The sequence below is a fragment of the Fringilla coelebs genome, assembly GCF_963513975.1.
Source record: "Fringilla coelebs genome assembly, chromosome: 18".
NCBI classification, from domain to species: Eukaryota; Metazoa; Chordata; class Aves; order Passeriformes; family Fringillidae; genus Fringilla; species Fringilla coelebs.
In genome coordinates, this window is record NC_140044.1 from 3170228 (window position 1) to 3194121 (window position 23894).

Here is a 23894-nt window from a genome sequence, read left to right on the forward strand (position 1 = left end):
GGCAGCAGTGACACGGGGACAGTGCTGATGGCTCAGAGCCAGGCCAGCACTGCACTGGAGAGCTGGGTAACACAGCAGGGATGCAGTGCTGCAGCCAGGGAATGCTGAGGCTTGGAGCTGTGCATAGAAGTGTTTTCCATCTACTGTAATCTATGCCCGGGGTCAGGTGGAAAAGTTGAGCCCTCTGTGAGGGCTGTTCAGGGCATCTCCAAGTGCAAAGAGTGTTTGTGGGTCCCTGTGTGTGACATACACAGGCAAAGTGCAGAAAATATCTGTAAACTGCAAGAGGCATGTGAACCGTGCCCTTCTCAAGAACACTTGCTGACTGTTTATTGCTGACTGACTCTGCAGATTAAATTTGCATGAACAGCAAAAAGGAGTGTGATGGGAGGGAACTTAACCTCAAAGAAACTCAGCAGCCAACACTTCGGATGTTTGAATTACATCTGAATCAAGCTCTTGATTAAATCTTAGCAATGTCAAAAGCTCAAAGCAGCAATTTTAATTGATGTCACTTTTTCCCCCCCTCATGTTGCTAAATTATCTGTTGCAATGTGCAGTGCATCCGTGTCAGTACATTAAATTTGCACGCAAAGAGGGGAGATTAGGCAATAAAGCCACAGGACAAACAGTGTAGAGTCAGGCATATCTCCTTGGCTTCATTCACTATTGGGTGTTTTTAAAAAGTGTTTCCAAATCTGAGTAAAACTGATTCCAGATGTGCTCATTTGAAGGACATAAAAATCACGCTAGCACCAAGATTTATCTGAATTCTGCATTGTACCTGAAGAGATAACTAGTCCCATCTTAAAAACAGAAGTGCTATAAACAATAAAAACGCCACAGGCAAAGGTTTTAGTGCTTCGATCCCGTTAGCATCCTTTCTTCCCACATATTTCAGACTAATGTAGTTGGAGAATTCCTCTGAGGCTGCAGCACACTGGATCAGAGGGGCCTGGTAGGACGTGGGTCGCTTGTCGGGGCGGTCGGGGCTGGAGCCGTCCGTGGGCCGCTCCCCGATGTAGAGGAGGCTGCGCTCCTGCGTGTCCTGCTCCGTTTTGAACAGTTCGTACTCGGTGTGGGGCAGCTTGATGCCCAGAGCCAAACATCCGTTCGTGGGTGTTATATCCTGCTCCACGCCAGCGCTCCAGGAGCCCGCCAGCCCGCAGCTTCCCGGTTCCGAGGAGTTGAGCATCACTACCGTCACCTGGTCCATGGGCGTCACCCGAGCCTGGGTGACTTTAAAAGCCAGCTCGGTGCCGCCCCGCACCTTGGAGGACGGGATGCCCTGGCTGTAGTGCCCGGAGGCGTAGATGGTGAACGTGGGCTGCCTGCAGAGCGGGTCGGAGTAGTGATAGTAATGCCCTTCCCAGGTGTGGTTGTTGCCGTGGAATGTGAAGTACCTGGTGAGGAAGAGCACGGCCGGGCGGACCTCGCAGTGGGTGCTGACCCAGCTGCCGCTGAGCTGCATGGGCAGCGCGGCTCGGGCGGGCAGGATCGGGGGGTGGTGCTCATCGGCCCTGGAGATAATCCCGCACGCCGGGCAAGGGTGCACGTGGTGCTGCAGGAGACAGAAAATAACAGTTCTGCCGACTGGAAAGCAAAAAACAAAACAAAACAAACCCTTCCAGAATATTTCAAAAGCTACGACTCCCCTCGCCCGCAGCAGGGTGCGGAACTGCGGGGAGCTTGGCAGAGGCTGCCGAGCAGATTAAGGGGATAAAGCGCTGCCCTGCTCTTTGCTATTCTGGTAGCCGAAGGACACCGGGCTGTGCCCTGCGGCCGCTCCGGGCCGGGGCTGCTGAGGACAGCCCGGGGAGGAGCCCGGGGCAAGGGCAGAGCCGCAGCCAAGACAGGGAACGCTCCCTCGGACATCCAGGGTGCTCCCCATCCGTTTCAGGGCGAGCTGGGTGAGCATGAGGCGCTGGGCAGTGCCAGGACAGGACGCCGCAGGTGCTGGCAGTGAAGGAGGCTGTGACACCTGGCCGTGGGGAGCTCTGCGGCTGCAGCACCTCCGGGACAGCCCAAGGTGTTCTGCCTCCCCCGAGCCTCGTTCCTGCCCCTGTTCCCACATCCCGGGATGCGGGGGAGGAGCGGGATAAGCCGGGAGGGGAGGGAGGGGGACGCGGGGATTTCCCAGCAGCCAGAACGGGGTAAGGAAACTCGGGGACCCTCTGCAGAAGGAGGCCCTGACCTTCGCTTCCCCGCCGGTGCAGAGCTCTGAGTCAAACCAGCCCTGCCCTGAGCCGCTGCCAGCAGGGGTTTTGTGTAGCTTGGAAATTTTTCTTGTACTTCATATATCACAACTGATTTATTTTTAAATAAGCAGGGTTGGAACATTATATAATTTTCTAGAACACGAGCTAATCTTTACTGAACTGTCATAGGCAAGAAGGTTAAATAACTCCGTAGTTAACTGTAGGGTGGGTAATTTACATGCAAGTTGATTGGAGTCTACTGTAATTTAGTCATTTTCAGCTTGCTTTACTGCTACTGTCACAGTAATGAGTGCTGACAGTACACAGTACATTATGGCTAAATAATCCCAGAAGTTGGCAAATATATATGCTCTCCTTAGGCAGGAAATTCTTTGATAATGAAAGGTAATTTGGGGAGAATGGGTTTCTTTAAAACAGATATAAATTTAAGGCGAAAAGAGTGATATTTTCAAAAAGAGAGTTAAAAAATAATTTCTGACATAGCTGTGTAACTCACCAGCACAGGCAAATGGATGTCAGTTCACAGAAAATAAAAATTTAAAAAAGGAAAAAAAAAAAAAAAAAGAAAAGAAAAGAAAGAAAAATCCTGTGCCCAATAAAATTATCACTATGGACATGGAGCCAAAACCCTTACTTGCTTAAACCAGTCGTGTGAAGTTATTTCTAATGTATGGCAGCTTCTAATTATGGCCAAGTGGTGACATCATGTGCGGGTCCATTGGAGAGCTGTTGGCTGATTAATTACAGGGCTTAATTCAGAGAGTGAATTTCAGTATCTTTAGGTTTGGTTTTAAATTAACTTTTAAAAGTGTTTATGTTTACCATCTGGTTTTGCTCATATATATGGTTTTGGCCCAAGATAATACAAGTTTAACCAGTTTGAGAATGTTACTTTTGAGAGGGAGAGGAGTGTTGCTCTGTGTTTTTCAAAGTTCAGTTGGTGTGGTTCAAGGTGTGGGGAATTGCTGCCCCAAAATAATTTTTTTCTCATTTATTTCCCTTCTATCTGGCAAAGTTCAGAGAGGTTTTTTCACCACCATATTTCTGATTTGATCAGCTTCGATTCAGATGGAAAGCTGCTTTCTTGGGAATAAACTAAGTTGCTATAAAACAGAATAAAAGGCAACCAAAGTCTGCTGCTCAGTTTTATGTATGTCAAAAGGGAAGTCCGATTCCGGTGTAATCACATTATTGTACTGGGGGCAAGTTCCTGTGCTACTGGCATTGCGGCAAGGGCTGAAGAGTTAATGGCAGATCCCTTGTTCCCCTCAGCCTGGAGCACACCCCAAGGAGCAAGGAGAGGGCAGAGCAGATGAAGGGCAGAGCAGACAGGCTCTAACAATGTGCAGCCTGAAGCCTTCACTAACTCTGGTGCAGGAAACAAGGAAAATGCATTTCCTAGGAAAAAATGGCCAAACGAAAGCTGGTAGCTCCAGGCCCATGTCAGTGCAGACTTGTTTCCCATGTTGGCTTTGCTGAGCTTTCACCCACCCTGGTCCTTTCCTCTCATCAGGAAGGCAGAGGGTGAGCCCCCCATGCCCCAGGTTCCCACCCCACCTCACCCGCGTGTCCTTAGGACTGGGCCAAGCACTGCAAGGTGTGACTGCAACAGCCAGGGAATTGCTGGCAAAGCCCTGATGCAGCGAGGGGACCGTGCAAAGGCCTCATCCTTACCAGGGCGCTCTGCAAGGGGCGCTGGTAGCCAGTGGGGCGGTAGTGCAGCCTCTCCCCCCAGTCCGTGTGGATGTCCCCCAGGTAGAGCTCCTCCACCAGCCGGCTCCCGCTCTGCTGCGGCTGCAGCAGCGGCTGGAAGTGCCTCTCCACTCTCACCAGGCTCAGCTCGTGCATGGCGAAGCCCAAGGCCGCGGTGCAGTCGCGCTCGGTCTTGGCGCTCAGCACCTCGTACAGGGCTCCGGGAGCCCAGGAGCGCCCCGGGGGCAGGAACCCGCGGCAGCCCTCGCCAGAGGTCTGGTTGATCCAGGAGGCCACCTCCCGCATGGCCTTCTGGCTGTGGAACACGATGCCCACTTTGTGGAGGTGGTAGTCGGCCTCGGTGGCGCCGCGGGTGATCCAGGAGGCCTGGCGCAGCCGGAGCTTGCCCTTGATGACCAGCGAGTAGGAGGGGTCGCGGCAGGACGGGTCCCAGTAGTAGAACTGGAGGGCCTTGAAGAGCCGGTTGGTGTAGAAGAGGTAGGATCGGGTCAGGAACTCGGGTCCCGGCCGCACCTCACACCTGTGGGGAAGGCAGCGCTGAGCCACGGCGGAACGGGGAGAAATCCCTCCCAGGGCAGCCGGGGCGTAGGAGAGGGTGAGCAGAGCTGGGAGCAGCTTCCTGGGCAAGAGCCTCCCACGCATGGTGGCCACCCGTGGGTGGCTTTACAATCTGGGCATTGGCTACTAAAATCTGAAAGTGATGGACAGAGGCCTTACACTTCAGGCATGTCCGCAGGAGGAGTGCGGAGAGCACAGGAATCAGGGCTGCTCTGCCCATTCCAGCTCCACTCTGATGGGAACTAGCAGGTGGCTCCAAGGACACCCAGGGGTCCCAGCCCTCCTCCAAATGAGAATGAGGGCTTGGGGCAGGGGAGAAGGAAACTCTCTTCTTGTTGCTGGATAGTTTGCTGTATGGGGATGGGCAGGAGCTGTGCTGAGGGGCTGGGGCCTCTGAGGATCCATTCTGAGGTCTTGCAGGGTCTGGGGATGCATTCCCAGTGGATGGGGATGCCTTCCCAGGAGAACGAGGTGGTTTACCCGGGGTGTTAAGGGCGAGTTCCCAGGGTACTGGGGCGCGTTCCCGGGGTGCGGGGATGCCTTACCCGGGCTCTGGGGGTGCCTTACCCGGTGGAGACCCAGCGCCCCTCCAGGCGGGGCGGCAGCCGCGCGGCGATCCCGGCGCTGTCCTGCAGGTGGCGCAGCTGCTGGCGGCAGTGCGGCTCCGCGGCCGCGCAGGCTGCGGGACACGGGGGGAGCGGGGTCAGCTCTGCGGGGCAGCGCGGAGCGGAGCCCCCCGACCGCCGAGCCCCCGAACGGACAGTGAACGGACCCCGCTCAGCAGCAAACCCTTAGCTAAGGACACAGGGGGTTTTATTTCACTCAAGTTTTCCGACTTGAGTTTCATCTGAATCCAACTGTTTTTTAGATGAAACCTTCAAATAACACGGAGCGCTCTTTGTTCGTGTTCTTCCCCTCTCATGCTATTGTTGAGGCAGTGGCTGGAACGGGGAATTACAGCATGGGAACGCTGGCCTCGCCTGTCGCCCGCCATAAGGACAGTAATTCTGTCACTTACCTCATTTCCCATTACAACGGATGTTATTGGCTTAGGGAATGTGTGAACACTCAGCTAAATCCTGAAGACCTTTGCATGCACGCACACATATGTACATATATTCCTATACATTATTCACTCTTTGCTTAAGCACTCTGTGGCACTCATTGCAGGCCTGCTTCTCTAAGAAACTTGGGATTTCCCTCTTCAGGGCACCACGGAATGAGCTGTTGGTGAAGCTCCTCCCAAAACCCCACTGCTTCTCTGTGGTACAATTGACCCTGGTCCCAGTGGAGCTCAGCCCAGCCAGGGCTTTACGAGCCCAGATGGGATTCGTTTGCTCCAGCTGTACTTTGCATTTTACCCAGGAGTGTGCTGGACATTTTGAAGCCAACTTTTATTCACTCCATACCAGTGTTAGGACACAGGTTGCTTTCCAGCCTGCTTATCAGCTGGAAAAAAAGATCCGACATCTATGTGTCGCCTTCCCACAGAATGAGGATGTAAAAGGTTTGCACACTCCGTGCCTCAGTCAAGGAGATGAACACACAGAGTCACAGTATACAAGCTCTGGACCAAGTCAGGTGGGAATTCCGTAATTAAATGTCTGCTGTGCAAGTCAGAGGCTCCTGGAGAGGGAGCCCCACTAAAACCCCTCTAAAAGGAGAGGGAATCCCACTCAATAACTTCAGACTTTTATCTGATGGACAAATTCAGCCACTTCACTATGGTGCTGCCATTTGTGAAGGTTTTACAGGTCACTTGAAATGTATTTGTGTAGACTTGAGCACCCAAAGCCTGAACTACCACAAAAGGAATCAACACATGGAAAGGGAAGCCCCCAGTGAAGCAGGAGAGCAGTATCCAAAGGCCAGGGAAACCAGCCTTGCCTTTTCAGGTACCTCACCCTGCACTGGAGTGCATGAAATAGCTGGAAGAACACATTATTAGAGTTCAGGGCTCTTTTGGGAGCAGACTCACAACTGCACTGCTCTTACCATCCTTCAGGGCTGGATGAGGTGAGCAGGCAAAGCCAACTCCTTCACAATTGCTTGCACTCGTGCTTCCTAAAATGCAGTTCCTGTGATTCTTCATGTGAAAATGGGAAAATATGGGATGACAAAACCCCCTGCTGTTAGTTAAACCTCTAATTTGGCAGCTGCGGCATGTGTGAGGCTGCCCCACGGGTGCCTGTTTAGGAGAGCCATTAGGAGCTGGGGATCTGTATCCTCACCCCAGCTTTGCCATGACTTTACTCTGTGGTCCTGTGTGCTCCATACTCCCAGGGCTTTTTTTAAACTCACACTCAGAATATGCCAAGATTCATTTGACTGCCCTAAGTGGCCTAAGTTCTGGAGAGTCATCAGAACAAGGGCAGTCCAAACTGAACCACACTTCAAACAAACACAACATTATTATCCTAGAGACTATAGTAAACTAAAAAATAACTGTATTTGTATTAGAGGTAATAATGGACATAAGGGTCAGATTTGGTCTTGCCCATAACCACAGAAAGACTCTAGAGGTATCAGTGCAGTCTATAGATACATAGAATGCAGCTATAAAATATACACAATATAACCCAGTCAACTCACAAACTGAGCTCTGCATGTGTTTATTGCAGCAGAAGCTTCAATATCTCGCTGAACCCTTCGTGCTACTCTTGGCAGAAACGCTAATAGTCTGCATTGTTTGGGAGCAAAGACACTTTGGCAGTGCAAGCACTGCATTTTGACACATTCAATACAAAAGGGAATTTTTATAATCGGGATCAAACTTCATGGGGAAAGAAAAAAACAAAAGGAAAAAAAAGCCTTCAGAATGTAAATATTTGACATGACGGGAATTCCTAGGGATTTTGTCTTACTTAATTGTGCACAAGACTCCAAGCTGGATGCATCCTCAAACCAAAAGCTATTGGCTTGTGTCCAAAATTTGTGGCTGCTTTTTTCTTTCTCAAATACTCCAGCCCCACCAGATCCAAACATCCTTTCAAGCTGGAGAAGTTTAGTCCCAGACCTAAAATCTGTAGTTAGAGCACCTCTCTATTCCAAGAGCAGCATAAAGTGGCTGTCACTCATATGTCACTTTGTTACTCAGCCCCTGGTAAAGCGCATCAGAGCAGCTCCTCTTTCTTAAGAGAGACACAAATTAACTGCTCTATAGAGTTTTCAGGCAGGAGGAAGGAATTATTTACAATTCATCTTCAGACAAAAATACTCATTCATAGGAAAATCTAAAAAAATGCCTAACTGTGATCTCTCCCCCTTGCTCGCTCTGCCGACCGTCTGTATCGATTAACCACAAGTCTTTCCAGAGAGCTCCCCAGCACAGCACTTAGACAAAACAGTGGCTTTTCCCAGCTTTCCAGCATGTGCACACACAAAAGACCATCCCAAAGACCAGCCCAAAGCCAGCCCAAAGCCTCAGAGCAAGGGGCTGCACAAGCACCCAGGCAGGGAGCGGCAGAGCCGGGAACTGCTCGTCACCACCATCAGCCCAAACCGGACCAAGCCCGGAGCAAACAGCACCAGCAGCAGCTGCTGACCAACCATTCCAACCCTCACTTGTATAAACCACTTTCAGGAAAATCAGATCCCTGGCATCAAATGATAAATTCTCAAATTGTCCTCACAGTAAATTGTTGGTAAAATTAAGGTAGAAGATTTCGAGGCAACAGCCAAGCCTGGAAATGGGAGCCTTGTGCTACACAAGAGCTGTGTGCTCCAGATGCAGGGCCACTTCTCACTTCTAAAGGAAAAAAACATCAACCAAGAGAGAAATGCTGTCGTATTCCTCCTTGGAAACAAATCTTGTTTGTGCTCCCCCAAGCAGATTGACTCTGGAAAAAAGCAAAGTTGAGTCACACATCTGTTTCTTCATAAATGGAGGAGAAAATGCATATATTACAGTTTGCAACAAATTAGTTACTGTGGATCAGCTCTTCTCCAGAGCTAGATTGTTTAATCTGTTACATGTTATTGCCTCCTATGGCCAGAATTTATCATTCCCATTTATAATTCTAATGTTTCAGTTAGTCACCCATTCACAGGGATAAGATCAGGGCCTGAAGTCACAGAGCATTACACATTTCTTCATTTAGAGATGACATAAAACCTTTGATATTTTCTGAGGAATGCTCAGACTGGAAAGAAATAGGCGATAAGAAATGTATCAATGTATTTTGCATAAATGAATTATACTTTTCCACACAGACTTCATTAACACAGCAAAACAGTGTTTCTTTAGCATTTTTCTCTCCTGAGAGCACACAGAATGGATTTTGGGTTAGCCACTAAAGGAATAAGAATTCTTTTAGGAGCAAACAAAATGGTTGTATTTAGCAAATCAATTTTTCTTGCATTTGTGTGGAGATTAAGTTAGTGTTGCCTTTAATTCACTCAGAAAAAGGCATTCTCAAGAGAACAGCTCTGTGGGAAGAGATAAATTTTATATTATAATATTATAAAGTTATAAAATTTAAATATAACCCACTGGGGATGGAAAACTGTATCACAGCACAACCTTGCATTTTGCCTATATGCAAACTGAACACAGTTCAGGACAGGACTTAAGCACACGCTTAAGTCTTATTGGTTGCAGTGAAACTTAAGCATGTGCTTGAAATTAAGCCAGTGCATGAGTATTTTTCCTGATTAGTAATGCCTCCCTGAACTGAAGCCAGAATGTGGTCAAGTGGTTGAGGGAGGATGGCAGTGCTTTCACTGGAGCACTGTTTGGTTTCTGGAAAAGTATTTCTATTATTCATCCCTTCTCTTATTTGTCTGTAAAATGCGTATATTCACATTTAGCTGTTTCACTATTCTGGTGCTCAGTTCATGATATTCATAAAATGCTTTGAATTCACTAAATGTTTCTCAGTTATGCCCTCAGGGCTGTTGCAGTAACTGTATTACCCATGAACTATCATTGCAGAGCATCACCCTGAGTTTCCTCTGCACAGCTGAGCATAATCACACATGAAATCCTGCAGATCCTAAGAGGAAACTCAAAAGTCCCAAGTAGTTTGGGATTTTCGAGAAGTTTTCAAAACATACTTTCACCACATACATTTAGCACAATGGCATATGAGCTCAGACATCCCACTCTATGGTTTTAGCCTGGCTTTGTTCTAAGGCTGTGAGCACTGCCTGATCTGTCTCATATCCAAAATTAAAATAGTGAAGGGCTTGTGGTGAGTTGCCTGGGGGTTTTAAAGGCACTAAAGAAGTAAATATTTTGCTCTTGGAATAATGGAATCATGTATTTTTCTTGTTAAGTGTCATGTCCAGCAACAGATGACAAGAGAGGTGGGATTTGTGGAAGGGAAGGGGAGGAAGGGGAGGAAGGAGAAGTACCCCAAAGATCTTCTTCAGTATAAACTACATTTAAATAAAATGCCTTCTTAAAACTGCCTCTCTGGCTGTTTGCCCCAAAGACAACCAAGCCTAACACTATAAAGGGGATTCAAGGGCTTGATCCCAGTTTTACTGGAGTCTCTAAGTAGGAAATGTCTCATCAGCGCCTTATTCAGAAGACGCCCATCCCCATAAACTGACAGTAAACACTCTGATTGAGGAAAGAAGGAGAAATGGGATAGGGAGAATCACAGAGTGGTTTGGGTTGGAAAGGACCTTACAGATCATGATATTCTCTAATGGGGTGAACCAAGCTGGACATGTAAGAGCTGGCACAGAGGACTTGTGGTGACAAAATAAAGCCCAACAGCCAGATATGAGTCCATCCTCCCAAGAGCTCTCCTGCAGTTCATGCTCACCAAAACACCACTCTTAGGTTACACAACAGAGCTCTACTCACAATATCCTTGCTCTCCTGTCAGAGACAGGAGCCATTTCAATTCATGCTCCTCCTTCTCATCCCCAGATGCTGCACAGACTCAGACCAGTCCATGCTTTTTCTAGAGCTAAACTGGCCAGTGTCAAAAGATTTACTGGAGAACAGAGCAGCAATTCCAGGCAGCCCAACAGCCCCAGCTGGCCCAGTCACTGTGGTCAGCTCAGAGGTAACTGGCCCTTAGCTCAGAGCCCGTCCTGCTGCCAGCCCTGCACTGGGCAGCCCAGCCAGGGACAGGAGAGAGGGCAAGAGGATTGAGAAGGGGGTTCTGCTGTGAGCCAAAATCTGAGAACTCACAGCATTAACATACCAGGACTTGTGTTAAACTCTGATCAGTTTAACTCTGATTGCCATGTAAGTTTGGCACAGGTAAATATGTAACCAAAACCCAAAAGAAAACAAAGGAAAGAAAGGTTATGTTAGAGCTTTTTTTACTTGAGAGCTGCTGAAAGTTTGAATTTCAGTTTGGTGAGACAGGTGAGACCACAGTGAGATCTCTAACTCCCTGGGTGCCTAAACAGTGAGAGGCTCGGGAGAGCACATGGGGGGAAGCATTTGTTTTCCAAACCAAAAGCAAGGCTGAACAATACCCCAGCATACCATCATGACTCAGTTAAATTCTAACCAGAATTCACATTCTTACCAAATGGCAAACATTAAATCTATATTCTTTAATTCAGATGAGTCGGAAACCCAACAGAAAAAAACAGCACATGGATGTGAAATTAATGCCACACTGTTGTTAGGAATGTATAGAGCACCCATGCAGCTTTTGGCAGCACCCCTGAACCCCTGCACAGACACTTTATTAGTGGCTATCATGGCCATTTCTAATAGTGATGGCTAAGCATATTTTTTCCTGGAGTGCTTTGAAGAGCAGAACCAGTAATCAGCCATGGCTTGGCTATAAAATGTCAACCTCATTTCAAACGTCTAAATCACTCACATGGACCAAGAGTGCAGAGAGGACCACCCACCACATAATATTAACATAAATACAGCATTTACCCAAAGCAAAATGAGCAACTGGAACTGGCGGGAGTTGAGAGTAGAACAACAAAAAATGATGAGGGGGTGGGAGGGATTGAGTTACAAAGGAAGATTAAAAGAGCAGAGTACACATAGCCTGGCTGAGCAAGATGGATATGATAACAGCCTATAAATATTCACAAAGCACAAACACCAAGGAAAGGAAGGAATTCCTTGCAGTGAATAAAAGGATTCTGTTGGGAGTGAATGAAGAGAGAAAAAACATGTGGCTTGTATGGCAGAGTGAACTTCTCGAGGCACGATGTACTAGGCAACCTAAGTCCACTTGCTTGGCAGGATTTGAGGGATTGAGCAAAGCATTAGTTCAGCAGGGAACAACCCACTCTTGGTAGGGAGTTGGCAGGATAATCTAAGTGACCTTTCAGTCTCCCACTGCTATGAAGCTGTCCCAGTTCCCTGCTCCCACGGGTGACAGCTGCTCTCCTGTGTAAGCACATTGTTCACTGTCCTGCTCTTCAGAATCCCTGCCTGGCCTCCATGGGACTAGAAATGAGGGCTGGATGCACAAAGGCATTTAGGGATGTAGAGACCTAAGCTACTGCAATAGGTACTAAACTGCTGGACACAGCTGGGAATCCCAGCAGGTCCCAGCCATGTCAAGTACTCACTACTGAAAATCTAAGTCCAGGAAATTAGGTTATAAACCCACTAAAGCAAGAACAATCCTTTGTTCTCTCTTTATTTAGCACCTAACACAACAGGACTCTTGGCGCTGCTTCAAGGATACTGTTTATAGCAATAAAAATAGGATCTAATAGGATCTAATATTCTGAAGCTACTTGGCTCCTGTGAAGCCAAGGATGAGAAGGGCATTCAAAAGCAGTCATAGCAGAAGGCATCCTCAGGCAAAAAGCTCTGCAGAAAGAAGGGAAAGTGATCCAGAGCCCACACCAGCAATATACACATGTTTAACTTAGAGCCACAAGTGACCACAGAAAGAGGTTACTTGTTCAGCTGGAGCACAGAATTAAAGTTACTTCTAACATGCGTTTTGGGGTCTGGGTGTGGTTTCTAGATAGCCTGAAATTTCAGTCTACTGTTTTGCCTGTCCACATCAGCCAAGTTTTGATGTGTTCCAGTTCTCCTAAACTCTGCCGACAGATGCTAAAATCAGAGCTGACATTCAACCTACGTGCTGCATAATCTAATAACAGGACTTGTGCTACTCAAAACTAACAAACTCTGGGAGCTTTTCTGCAGCAAAACCTTGCTGTCATTTATATTCTCATCTGTCTTTTCCAGGAAGCCTAACTGGGAAATATGATTTTTTTTTTCTCTGAAAAGCTTTAAAAATAACATGTCATTGTGTTTTTGTATCAACAGGGGAGAGCCAAGCCATAACTTGCTTGTCCAGCACTTGTGGATTTAGTGAGAGTGTGAACAAGGTGAATCCAATTGTCTCAGTGGGGAGCTTGGTGTATACATTGATCCCAGAGTGCCAGGAGAAAGCTGCTTCCAGAGACCACAGTCTTGGACTTAGACAAGGCCAAAATGTCAGACATTTGTCAATGTTTCTTATTAACCCAGGAGAAACCACGGGGGACTTTTTCAGTGCTCGACATACACTCAAGTTTAAAGCATTATTTTAAAATCTAAACTCAAGCAAATCTCTTCAAGAACTCTGTGGTGAGACTTCTCCTGTTGATTTATGTCCCCTCCCACCAGCTGTAAGTAGAGGTTGCACCAATCAAAATATCTGTCTAACAGTGACACAGGAGCTGAGCTTCTTTGCAGCATTCAGCTTCAGGCTGAATTCAAACCGTGATGATTCAATAAGCTATTCACTGAAAAGGAGAAAACACCACTATGAAAGCCACAATTATCACACCATCACCCTACTAAAACTCAAAAATAATGATGGATTTCAACCCTCTTATCACTTAACACCCTGAAGCTCTGGCATTTCAAATAGATATCAGAGCTTCTTTTCTAAGACACAGAAACAGAACTTCTCTAATTTTGCATTTTAAACCATGAGACCTTTTAACTCCTTAAAGAAAAAGACCCACAGATTGCAGCTTACTAACCCCTCAGATCTTACACAAATTAAAATGGGAAGAGAAGGAGCTGTTCTCTGAATCATATTTTCAGTTTCTGGCAGCACTCTTAGCCTACAGAAGAAGGGTTACACATTGAAATTCTCACGTTCTCACTGTCAGTTTCTTGGGGTTATTATATCTGAGATACACCATCTTAAAATCAGGAAGTTTCTCTTCATTCATACCTTTATCTTCCTCAGCAAATAAGTAAGAAAACCAAAGCACTTGTGTAAGAGCATTGTATAGATGCTTCCTAATTTTGAGGTTGATTTTAGCAGTGATTGTATCTCACCCATGAAAGCGTTGTCTTTATAGATGATATATGCTCTGTTGTGGGGAAACACAGGATCTCACTGAAAGCAAAACCTCTTTCCAAACTTTGTTCTGCCAGATGCAGCCTCCCCTAGCATTGGATTCCAGCTTTGGTTTTCTTCACAGCAATTTCTGGCTTTTGAAAATCTCCTTACTCAACAATTTGTGCTTGTAGGGAAAATATAGAAACCACACAATATTTTTTTCACTTGTGCTTTTTTTTACCTCTCAGCCCTGTTTTTATCTATATCCATATACTTTGAAACGTGGCTAACCCTATAATTATTGAAAGAACAAATAGAGTCATATCACACAATCCAGCATAGCACATTAGCTGTTGATTTTTTTTGGCCTGAGAAATGAAGAATAAAAACCACCAACTTGGTAAAAAAAATTAGCTAAGTAAACATTAACCAGATAAATATTTGAACCAAAGACAATGATGTTGGTTTAGTAGTAAGAACAGATATATTATTGTGTAAATAGACACATCTCTGGGCTGAGTGTTGTTCTATCACTTATGGGATTCTCTTGCTAATCTCTTAACTGAATGCAACTGGTGATCTTATTTTACCTCAACATTGTCACTTTCAAACTTAGAAATAAAGATTGAAAGCAATAATAGATCTTTTATGCTAAAACCATGTAGGAGAAGCTACACATGAAAAATATCAGTGTGGTGTTATTGGAATGTACAGACTTTCATGAAAGCTTAGGTAAAACTCAGCAGGTCTCTGGGGACATTTCCAGGAATGAGTGATTCTTTTCTGGAGGAGACTCCAAAGTCAGATCCAGTTACCCAACTGAAGTGGTTTTTCAACTAATTATGCACTGGTGTCATGCTCATGCTAATGTTCAGCCTTACGCAAAATGCAGAATGCCAGTCTTGCTCACAGTGAGCAAAGCTTGCTTTGATTTTAATGAGTTCTGGGTCTGCCTTAGGTATTTAAACAGTTACTTTGAGGTTCAGTTTCTGTTCTTACTGAAATCAATGGAAATTCTCTCACTGACATCAGATGCAAGAAGCAGAGAGTTTAGGTTAGAGCAGACTAAGGGAAACTGCATGAGGATTCAAGAAAGAATTATTCTAATTAGACTTCAGTGAGTAAACTTACATAATGCAGTATACAGATCCCTGAGCAGAGCAATCTGAGCTAGTTAGATACTTAGAGGATTCATATTTCTCAGCTTTATTTTGCAAACACATGACAAAGATCCCAAGTAAGAACAGGAAAGTAAATCTACAGAAGTGCCCTTCTCAGAGATTTCTTTCTATAGTTGGTACTTTACACTGCTAATGTCCAATAGCCGTCACTACACGGTTCTTTTGCCTTGATCACTAAGCCCTGAGCTGGAGAGGCAAGCCAGTGTGGTATTTGCTGCCCAAAACCTCAGATGAGTGAACTAAGTGGTAGAAAGAGCAGTAGAAACCAGGTGCCTGGATTTTCAGTGTCCAGACTGCACAGGGCCCTCAGGGACATCCTCCCACCCTTCCTTTCACCAGTCCCTTCTGATCAGGAGTCTCAACCAAGGGTCTTCTCTGCATTTCCTAGGAAAATACTGTCTAAGGATGGAGGAGTCTTCCTCAGACTCTGCTCTTTGCTGTAAACAGAAATAATTTTGTGTATTTTTCACAGCAAAGTTGCCTTTGTTTTCCCATATGGTCTCTAAAGCCAGAACCTTTTCTTCTGAAACTGCTCCAAGAACCGTGGGGTTGAAAGATGCGTTTCTGAAAGAGCTGCAAAGATGCAGCTTGTACTGCTCCGCGAGTCTGCCTGCACAGCTGGGGCTCAGAATCACGTCCCTGGAGCAGGAGGCTACTTGTGAGGTTGTCCCTTGCCAGAGCAGGTGCTGGAGCCTCCCAAGGAGAATTCCCAGCTCCAGTGAAAATCACATCTAAGCCCTTCCTGCCACAAAACTCTGCTCGATGCTCTCCGTGCGCCACACGCGGGACAGGAAGGAGTTGCGGTGACAAAGGAGATGCCGACTGCCAGCATCTCCCTGGGCAGCTCAGCACCGGACCGCCAGCCCTTCTGGCATCCCTGCACGGCACTCACTCCTTCGGAAAAGGCTTCAGGGGTTCTGTCCCCGCTCCAAATCGCACAGCTCGGCGGCAGCAACCCGGGGCTCCGGGGCGCTCCCGCCCGTCCTTGGCCCGGCGAGCGGCGGTGGGGCAGCGGAGCGGGGAAACCCTGCCCGGGCCGGCGGGCATCGAGGCTGAGGGAAACCCTGCCCGGGCCGGCGGGCACTGAGGGTGAGGGAAACCCTGCCCGGGCCGGCGGGCACCGAGGGTGACCCGGGCAGGGAGCGGCGAGCGAGGAGCTCCGGGCGCCAGGTGCCTCTGCCCGGGCGGGGGCACCCCGGGTTCCCCGTCCCGGCGCCGGCCCCACCGAGACCCGCCGTGCGACTTCCTCCTGGTCCCCTTGCTCCCTCCTCTCCACTTCTCTGCACCCTCTTCGCACTCCCCTTGCATTTTCCTGCATCCTCTTCCCCAGCCCGCCGCGCTCCCCTCGCACACTTCTTTGCACACTCCTCGCTGTCCCTCTGCACTCCCCATTAAGTCAGTCCCGTTGCATTCCAGCCATTTGCACCCTCCGGCCCGCTCCTGCCCCTTCACTGTGTCCGGATGGGTGAGGAAGGTGACGGGGAACCTCATGAAGGTACGACCCCGACTCCGCCACCCGCTCGCCCTCCCGTCCTCTCTCCGCGGGACGGCACCGGCCGCCGGTGGCACCTACCTACGAGCAGCCCTGCGAGCCACCAGCACCGGACCATGGTGCCCGCTGTGTGTCCCGGCCAGAGGCGCGATCGCCGCCGGTGCCCGCGGAGCTCAGCGGGGCGCGGCGCCCGGCGGTGCAGCCATGGGCCGCCTCCGGCGCTCCGGTGCCCGCGGTGGCGGCACCCCGGCTTCAGCCCGCAGGCGTCCTGCTGAGCCTGAGCCTTGCGAAAGGATAAAGGGGGGGCGAAAAAGGAAAAGTATATATTTTAAAATAAAGCACCGCAGCCCACCCCGCCTTCGCCGCGGAGCGCGTCCCCCCGGCTGCTGATGGCTTTAATGGAGCTTGGCAGCCACAGGTTCCCGCTGCCAGAAGAGGTGGAGACTCCGCCGCCTGCGCCCCACATGCGGCCGCGCACCGCACACGCGGGGGAGGAGGAGGAGGAGAAGGAGGAGGAGGAGAAGGGCTGCCCCGGCCCGGCACCACAGATCGAGGTGGGCGCTTCTCCCTCGGGACCGACCCCCCCTCACCCGACCTGCGGCCGTGGGGCTGCCCTGGCCCCCGAGGTCTTTCAGGCCGTTGCGGGGCGCGGGCCAGGTCTGTGCTGTGGGACGCCATGGGGGGATCGTCCCTCTATCCTCACGCCATCAGGGGATCATCCCCATGCCCCACTCCACGAGGGGGGATCATCCATGAGGGGATTGTCCCCACATCCCCACAGCCTGGTGCTCCTGCCCACTGTGCCCCTGGCACCCTCAGACCCTTCGTTATCACCAGGGTCATCAAAATAATGGGGTAAATCCCTTAAAAATCCTCTCAACACTCTACGCAGAAAAAATATGGGACCCTTTGAGGGCAAGTCAGAATGCCCACCTCAGGTGGTGCTTGCCCATGCCAGCCATTCCCTCTCCAGTCCTCAAACCAGGCCTGTGGGACAGAGCTGCAACTGACAAAGGATTCAGAATCAGCTCTTGGCATGAAGCAAAGCACAAATCAGAACTTAGCTGTGTCTGGGACAGAACAACATTTTTCTTTGTTTCAGTAAGTATTGATGAACCATCTTGTTCTCTCCCTTTGAGCACATAAAACAACGCGTGTGTCCCATAATGTGAGGGCCAGGCTGCCTTTGGAAGCAGTGAGGGAAGAGGCTGAGCTGCCATGGCTCTGACAGGTCAACACTTAGGGTGCTGGCACTAAAGGCTGAAGTTTAATGCATATATCCAGACTGAAAAACTAGTTTCAGTTTTTGCAAATGAGGCAAAGAAATCAAAACACATCTATGCCCCCCGGCAGAACCCCAGGACCCCGCACACTCACTTTTCCCAGTGAAACTGACTATTTCACCAAATAAAAGGAAACTTCAGGGGAAAATAAGGAGGCTCGTCTCCAAGTTCACAGCAGTATTCCTGCTGATTGCAGTGGGAAGAAGTTGAGGCCTGATTCCACAGTCCCATATTTGCTAAGCAGGACCTTCAGCATGCTGGGGTGAGGTCTCACTGCAATGGGTTTAATGACTTTGTCAAAAATAATGCATAAGATCTTTAATGTGAAGTGGGACAAACTTATCTGTCCTGGGTGCATAAAGAATTAAAGTTTAATGATACTTGCCAAGATAAAAAATAACAAAGTCCATTTGTAATGCAGGCACTCCTTTTTCTAGCTGATGTTTTTATCTCTTTTTGTTTCTCAAATTCCCCAAACCAGTCATTCTCGGTAAATGTCCAAACCACTGCGGTTTTATTATATTTACAAATACATAAATTCTCAAATGCATAGGCAGAAAAAGTTGTCCTTTATAATGATAATAGAGAGAAAGAAATAGTTTTGCAAGAAGTTTTCTTTATAAACCAGCACTTACTCAGGCATAGCCAAGTAAAATGAGAAAAATAATGGAACAGGTAGTCTTTTACCACTAGCAAACTTTTATTTTGGCTACACACCTCTCATATGACACTTCCAGCTTCTAATACTAATCTCCTTGACTTCTTTCAGAGTATTCTAAAAGCATTTTTGGGGGGAATGAATAAAACCAAAGCAGAGTAATTTTCACGCAGGTGTCTGAAAATTTTAATAATCATATGTAAACTATGGCGAGCTTTTATCACATATCAGCCCCACAGGGCATAGTGATAGATTTCATTCATCTGGCCTCTTTCATCCCTGTGTCTCCCAAGGGACCTATCAAAGTAACCGAGCCATGAGCCCTTCTCTCTCTTTTTTTTTGGGGAAGAATTCCTCCCACCACCCTGGTGCTGCCTGAGTGTGGCCATGCAGCTGTTCGGCCACGCACTGCCCCGGGAGGATGAGAAGAGTGCCACAGCCTGTTAGAAATACCAGGAGGATTTAGACAGGCAATGGAGTCTTCCAACCTGGAAGTCTGCCAGGACATCAGGCTTGCATTCTCAGCTTGTGTAAAAATGGCTGGGTAATCTTCGGCTCCTGCAGAGGACCAGCAATGTAAAAATGCCTATAATTTTTATTATCAAATAATTACAGGCTACCTGCTGGGCAAAGCACGTGGAGGGAGACAAATGAGTGCAAATAGCCTGTAATTCCAGCAGAACTATGTGGCCTGATTTATGCATTCAAAGAGAATAAAAGCTGTTCCTATTCTGATTCAGGGGCACTTTACTCGCAGTGCTGTAAATACTAACACAGCTGCAGGGTAACTGGGAACCAGACCAAGGTGTTTTTACATTAGCTATGCTTCACTTGCCTGGCACCTTGTGTAATATTCATTCCTGTGCAAAACAGGTACAGAATATTTGAACTCAGGATCATGCACTCTTGTTAGCTATACAGGGCATTGAGTTGTCCGGTTCCCAAAGGCCAAATATTTTCTCTTCCCCTTGCCAGAACAGCAAGGATAGGCAACCACACGTGAAGGCAGCAGGCCAGGAAACCAAAGACTAATCAGCCAACTGCTCTGAAAATACTGTTGTCTGAAAAGAGGGATCCTCTGAGTAGAGACTTGGGTCCCCAAAAAGCCCTGTCCATAAGTCATAGCAGTGCTGCTTCTGGAGTCCTGTCGCTAAGAGGGAATGCCAAGGGATGCACTGGGTGACCTGGAAGTGCTCAGTATGTGCATTTACAACTCATATATACCTCCTAAAACCACTTGTGTTCTGTTTCAGTTTCAGGGGTGTATATTATGGGGGAGTGGAAACTGAATAATGTATCCCTCCTTTGGGGCACTTGTAGAGAAGAGCTATGTGTCCCTCATGGAACTTCATTGAATCTCATTGGGAAGCTCTGGAGGGAGCTTTATACATTTAACACTCTTGGGCTCACCAACAGATGGACCATGATGCACAGTTGGAAGATGGGGACTGAAACAGGGTTATAAAAGTTATAAAAGTTATAAAAAAAGGTATAAAAATAAACAAATATGGGAAAAATTATTGAATTTCTCAGGGGGAAAAAATAAGGTGGGAATGCTATTCTTTTCACTTCTAAGTAAATCCAGTTAATATGTGCAGAGGATTCTTCAGGAGAATAACAATGTGCAGAATCTTTATTAATTAACTCAAAACATTTAGAGGAAGACAGTGGCATCTTCTCCAAGGGACACTGGAACCATGCAGGATATGTCCTGCTCGGACACGTGAAAGGTGCCATCAGGACCTGTCTCAGGGCGTTTCCCAGCTGGAATGGGCAGTAATGAGTAGAAATGAGTATCCTGCTTCTCTCAACTCAGCACAGAGCGATACTTCCATGCTGTATTACTGCCACACTCCTCACCATTGGTAAAAAAATCATAGCATTGTCCTCCTTCATCACCCATCATTTCTTATAGCTGCTTGATCTTGAGCAGGTAATTCCCTCTCACTTCTCCATGATTGGCAGCAGCCAGTTTGGACTTGGCCAATTGAGATTTGGTGGATAAAGACAGAGTTTTGGTTGTCTTTACCAGCCACCTGAGATGAGCAGTGAAGGAAGTAGCACCTTCCTTTAGCCTGTTACTTTGCACTATTCACTAAGAAATAGTATTTTAAAAAAATATTGCAGAGTCATGCAATGCATACCCAGTGCATTATGCAGAGCAACAATAGGAAAATGTGAATAAACCTTGCAGAGCACCTGGCTCAGTGTATGTATTTATATATTAAAAAGCACTGGAGTATTATTTACATGCTTAGCTGGAGTTTGTCCTTTCTAGAGAAGTCTGGGCTGCTACCTGTTATACTTGGCTCACGATGATTTAAATAAGAATTTATAGACCCTAAACCATCTGCAAAATGTCCCAGCTCTTCAAGGCCAATGTAAATGCAGTGAGGGGGGAAAACCGCAGAAAGAAAAGGTTAACAAGGTTTCTCCTTGCCTCCCCCTTGGCACATTTTATAATTAACTTTATAATGTCTGAGAGCAAAAGGTTGAAACAGATAAAGTTCCCACATCCTTGGAGATAATTGCAACAGTTTGTGTAGCACATGAAGCAGCAGCAGCTCTGTTTGGTGTCACTGCACTACACGTTGCTGAGAGTGTGTGCACTGCAGGGCACTCTGGAGCCTGGCTTCACATCTCCACATGAAAGCAGCTTGCTGTGATTTATATCATCATGCTAATCAGGAAAGCGCATTAATTCCAGGTCCCTTTTGGGGCCTTGGGAAGAAGGAAGAATCAAAAATGAGCCAGATTTCTATGTTGTGCAAGGTGCCACTGTTTTCCAAAGTGTGAAGGAATTAAATGTGTCATTAGTGTTTGCAGACACGTTAAAAGGCAGCTAGAGGAGAGAGCTCACTGCGTGCTGCAGTGAGAACCAGGGGCAGGGAACCTTCTTCTGCCCCCTGACTCTATCAGCATTAAGGAAATTTAAAATTTAAATAAATCTTGAAATTCTAGCCCACGTTTTCTTATGAATGACAGATCCTTCCTGCCCTCAATCCACCACATTTCTCCAAGCCTGAAAACTGACGCTTCCTTCTTAACAGCAAAAAGTAGGAAAGACGTTTGTGGTCTGGTGGTTACACCATGGGGTTGGAAAGCAGAAGAAGTGGTGTTTCAAATCTGGGCCAAGATTCTTGTTCACCATGGACTTGATCCTGCCAGATACTGAGCACCCACTGATTATCCAAGGCCAGGCCCTCACACAATTCATGTGAGTCCAAGTTCTTGTTCCAAAGTAAAAACTGGGCCTGTATTCAAAAAAATTGGTGCTGATTCTGTGGTTATGCTGCTTCCTTCACAACCCCAGCAGTCCAGCATTAATTTTCGTTTTCCCTTCTAGTGGCATGAGGGCTGGGACAGTCATATTCCAACACTTGACACCTCCAAACCCCTGATTCCTTATGAAAATCTCATTTTACTTCTGTCTAGCATTTAGTTTTTTCAGATTAGTGGGAGGTCGTGTTCTTTAATGTTTCTGCCCATACCCAGGAAGGGAGAAGAATAACAAATCTGGAAAGAAATTGCTTCTATTCTGATGAATTGCAAAATCACCACTAGCTCTCTCTTTGGCTAGAGGAGAATCTACTATAGATACAGATATAGTCTGGACTGAAACTGGTTTTTTAGGGCAACATGTGGCTTAGAAACAGCAAGGAAGCATAATCATATACCTACTCTGATTGTTGGGCAAGTAATAAAATCTCCTCAAGGTTTTTGAATGCCCACCCATTAGTAGGAATTTAGGTGCTAGTGTCTTATAAATACCTTAGACATGTGATTTTATGTATGTTTTCCATGGACCTTGTGGCAACTCTGAACTAATTCTAAGGTTCTGCAAAATATATAACCAAGAAAAGCAGGTCTATTGTCAGAGACTCCATGGGGGTCCATGAATCCAAAAAGGCTGGAAACCACCACCAAGGTCAATGGATGGATTATTTAGATTGGATATGGCCCCTTTTTTCACATCTTTTATTTAATGCAATTTTCAGGGTGAGATTTGAGCATGCCAGTTGCACCACTACAGGCAGAAACTGCACAGACCTCTCTGACTCCAGCAGCTCCAAGCATGGCCTCTGCCATTCTGCAAAGACAGAGAAAATAAGAGGGAACTTGGGCCATCAGTGAGGAAAGGTAAAAGAATATCTTTGTTCAGTGACTATAGTAACCATAAGCAGTCGTTAAAACAGATTTTGGAACATGTTAAAAACCCAAGCCTTTCTGTGGTCCCTAGTCCAGGGCTGTTGTAATAAGTCTTGTTTTCTCCTTGTTAAAACAATCATGTACTCTTTATGTTGAGGAAGATAAATGTTCTCAAGGCACATAATGATATCAGCAGAGATAAATCACAAAGGCCACCCACCAAACTCAGGCTGCTGTGAGGACTGCACAATAAATTGCTGCAGCAAACATGCACCTGCTCACGTCTCAGGCCAGCCCCTTGCATGGCATATTCCTGCAAGGCATGAGGAAAGCCCGTAATCACTTATTAAATTCTTGCTCTATCTAAAAAGTATTTAAGGATATGAACTTCAGTTCAAGCCTTGCATGTGTAATACCCTTATATGCCCAAAACATCATTCCACCGTGTGCATTTTTTCTGGTTTATGTATGTGCATTTTCCCTGACACTGTACAAGCCTATCAAAAAATGTTTTCAAAGCTTTTTTTAAATATACAAGGAAGCTGTGGAATGAGGGTGTCTTTTGAGTGCTTTGGGTTGTATGGCAAGCGTTCATGTTAGGGTGCCCCATGGGTACTTGGGGCTTCAGCATTCTTGCCAGGATGTCTTATTGCACAAACCCTTTCAAACCCTTTTTGCTGCCCCATAAAAACCACCAACTGTCCCAAACTGCTGACCTATTAACCAAACAAACTCTGCTAAATATTGCCATGTGTAAGTGTACTATTATTTTTCTAATTGCTAAAAACATGTCCTTCCTGCATTCAATAGCCTCTAGAAGAGATTGTTAACAGCTGGGTATTTAGCACAACAGAGGCTTGAGACTTAAAGGAACATTGTCCAGGTTAGCCAGTGAATTTGGCCATCTGTATTTTTTTATAGATGATTCTTTTCATGTTATCCATGTTCTGTTTGAAACTGTGAATCAATGGCTCTCATGAGGATTAAGTCAGCAGAGAACAGAGCTCATTATTAAAAGAAAAGACATGGGAGAAGATGGATGTAACCTTGGATAGCTGATGATGGATTGGGACTGCTTTTTGACTGGATGTACAACCTTTTGCTGCGGGAATGAGGACGGGGAGGGATGAGGGGGGTAAGGTGGAGAAAATATTTTCTGGTATTTTCTGATGTGGTTGTTTGGGATAGCTTGGACCCAAAATGTCTCAATCGCTCCCAGCTATTTAGGAATCATGTATAAAGAGAGCTCCAAACTGTGCTTTGCCCGTGGTTTCAGTGGTGAGGGAGTCCATCTTACATATGGCTGCAATAATTTTGAAAACCTAATTTTATTTTCCACTACTAATTGCAAGAAGTTCTTTTCCTCCTGCTTTTTGCTTGCTGTGGAGGACCAGTCGTTTTTACT

At 46.8% G+C, this 23894-nt stretch overlaps 1 protein-coding gene across 1 annotated transcript; it reads right to left on the reverse strand.

Moving 5' to 3' along the window:
* Positions 1 to 796: 796 nt before the first annotated feature.
* APCDD1L (APC down-regulated 1 like) lies at positions 797 to 16658 on the reverse strand (the record flags this gene model as incomplete). The annotated part of the gene is made up of 4 exons (XM_084217853.1): positions 16481 to 16658; positions 5058 to 5169; positions 3894 to 4452; positions 797 to 1561 (listed from the first exon to the last, which is right to left on the reverse strand). The coding sequence occupies exons 1-4, from the start codon at positions 16515 to 16517 to the stop codon at positions 797 to 799; spliced, it is 1473 nt and encodes a 490-aa protein (XP_084073979.1). The 5' UTR covers positions 16518 to 16658.
* Between the last annotated feature and the right edge of the window lie 7236 nt (positions 16659 to 23894).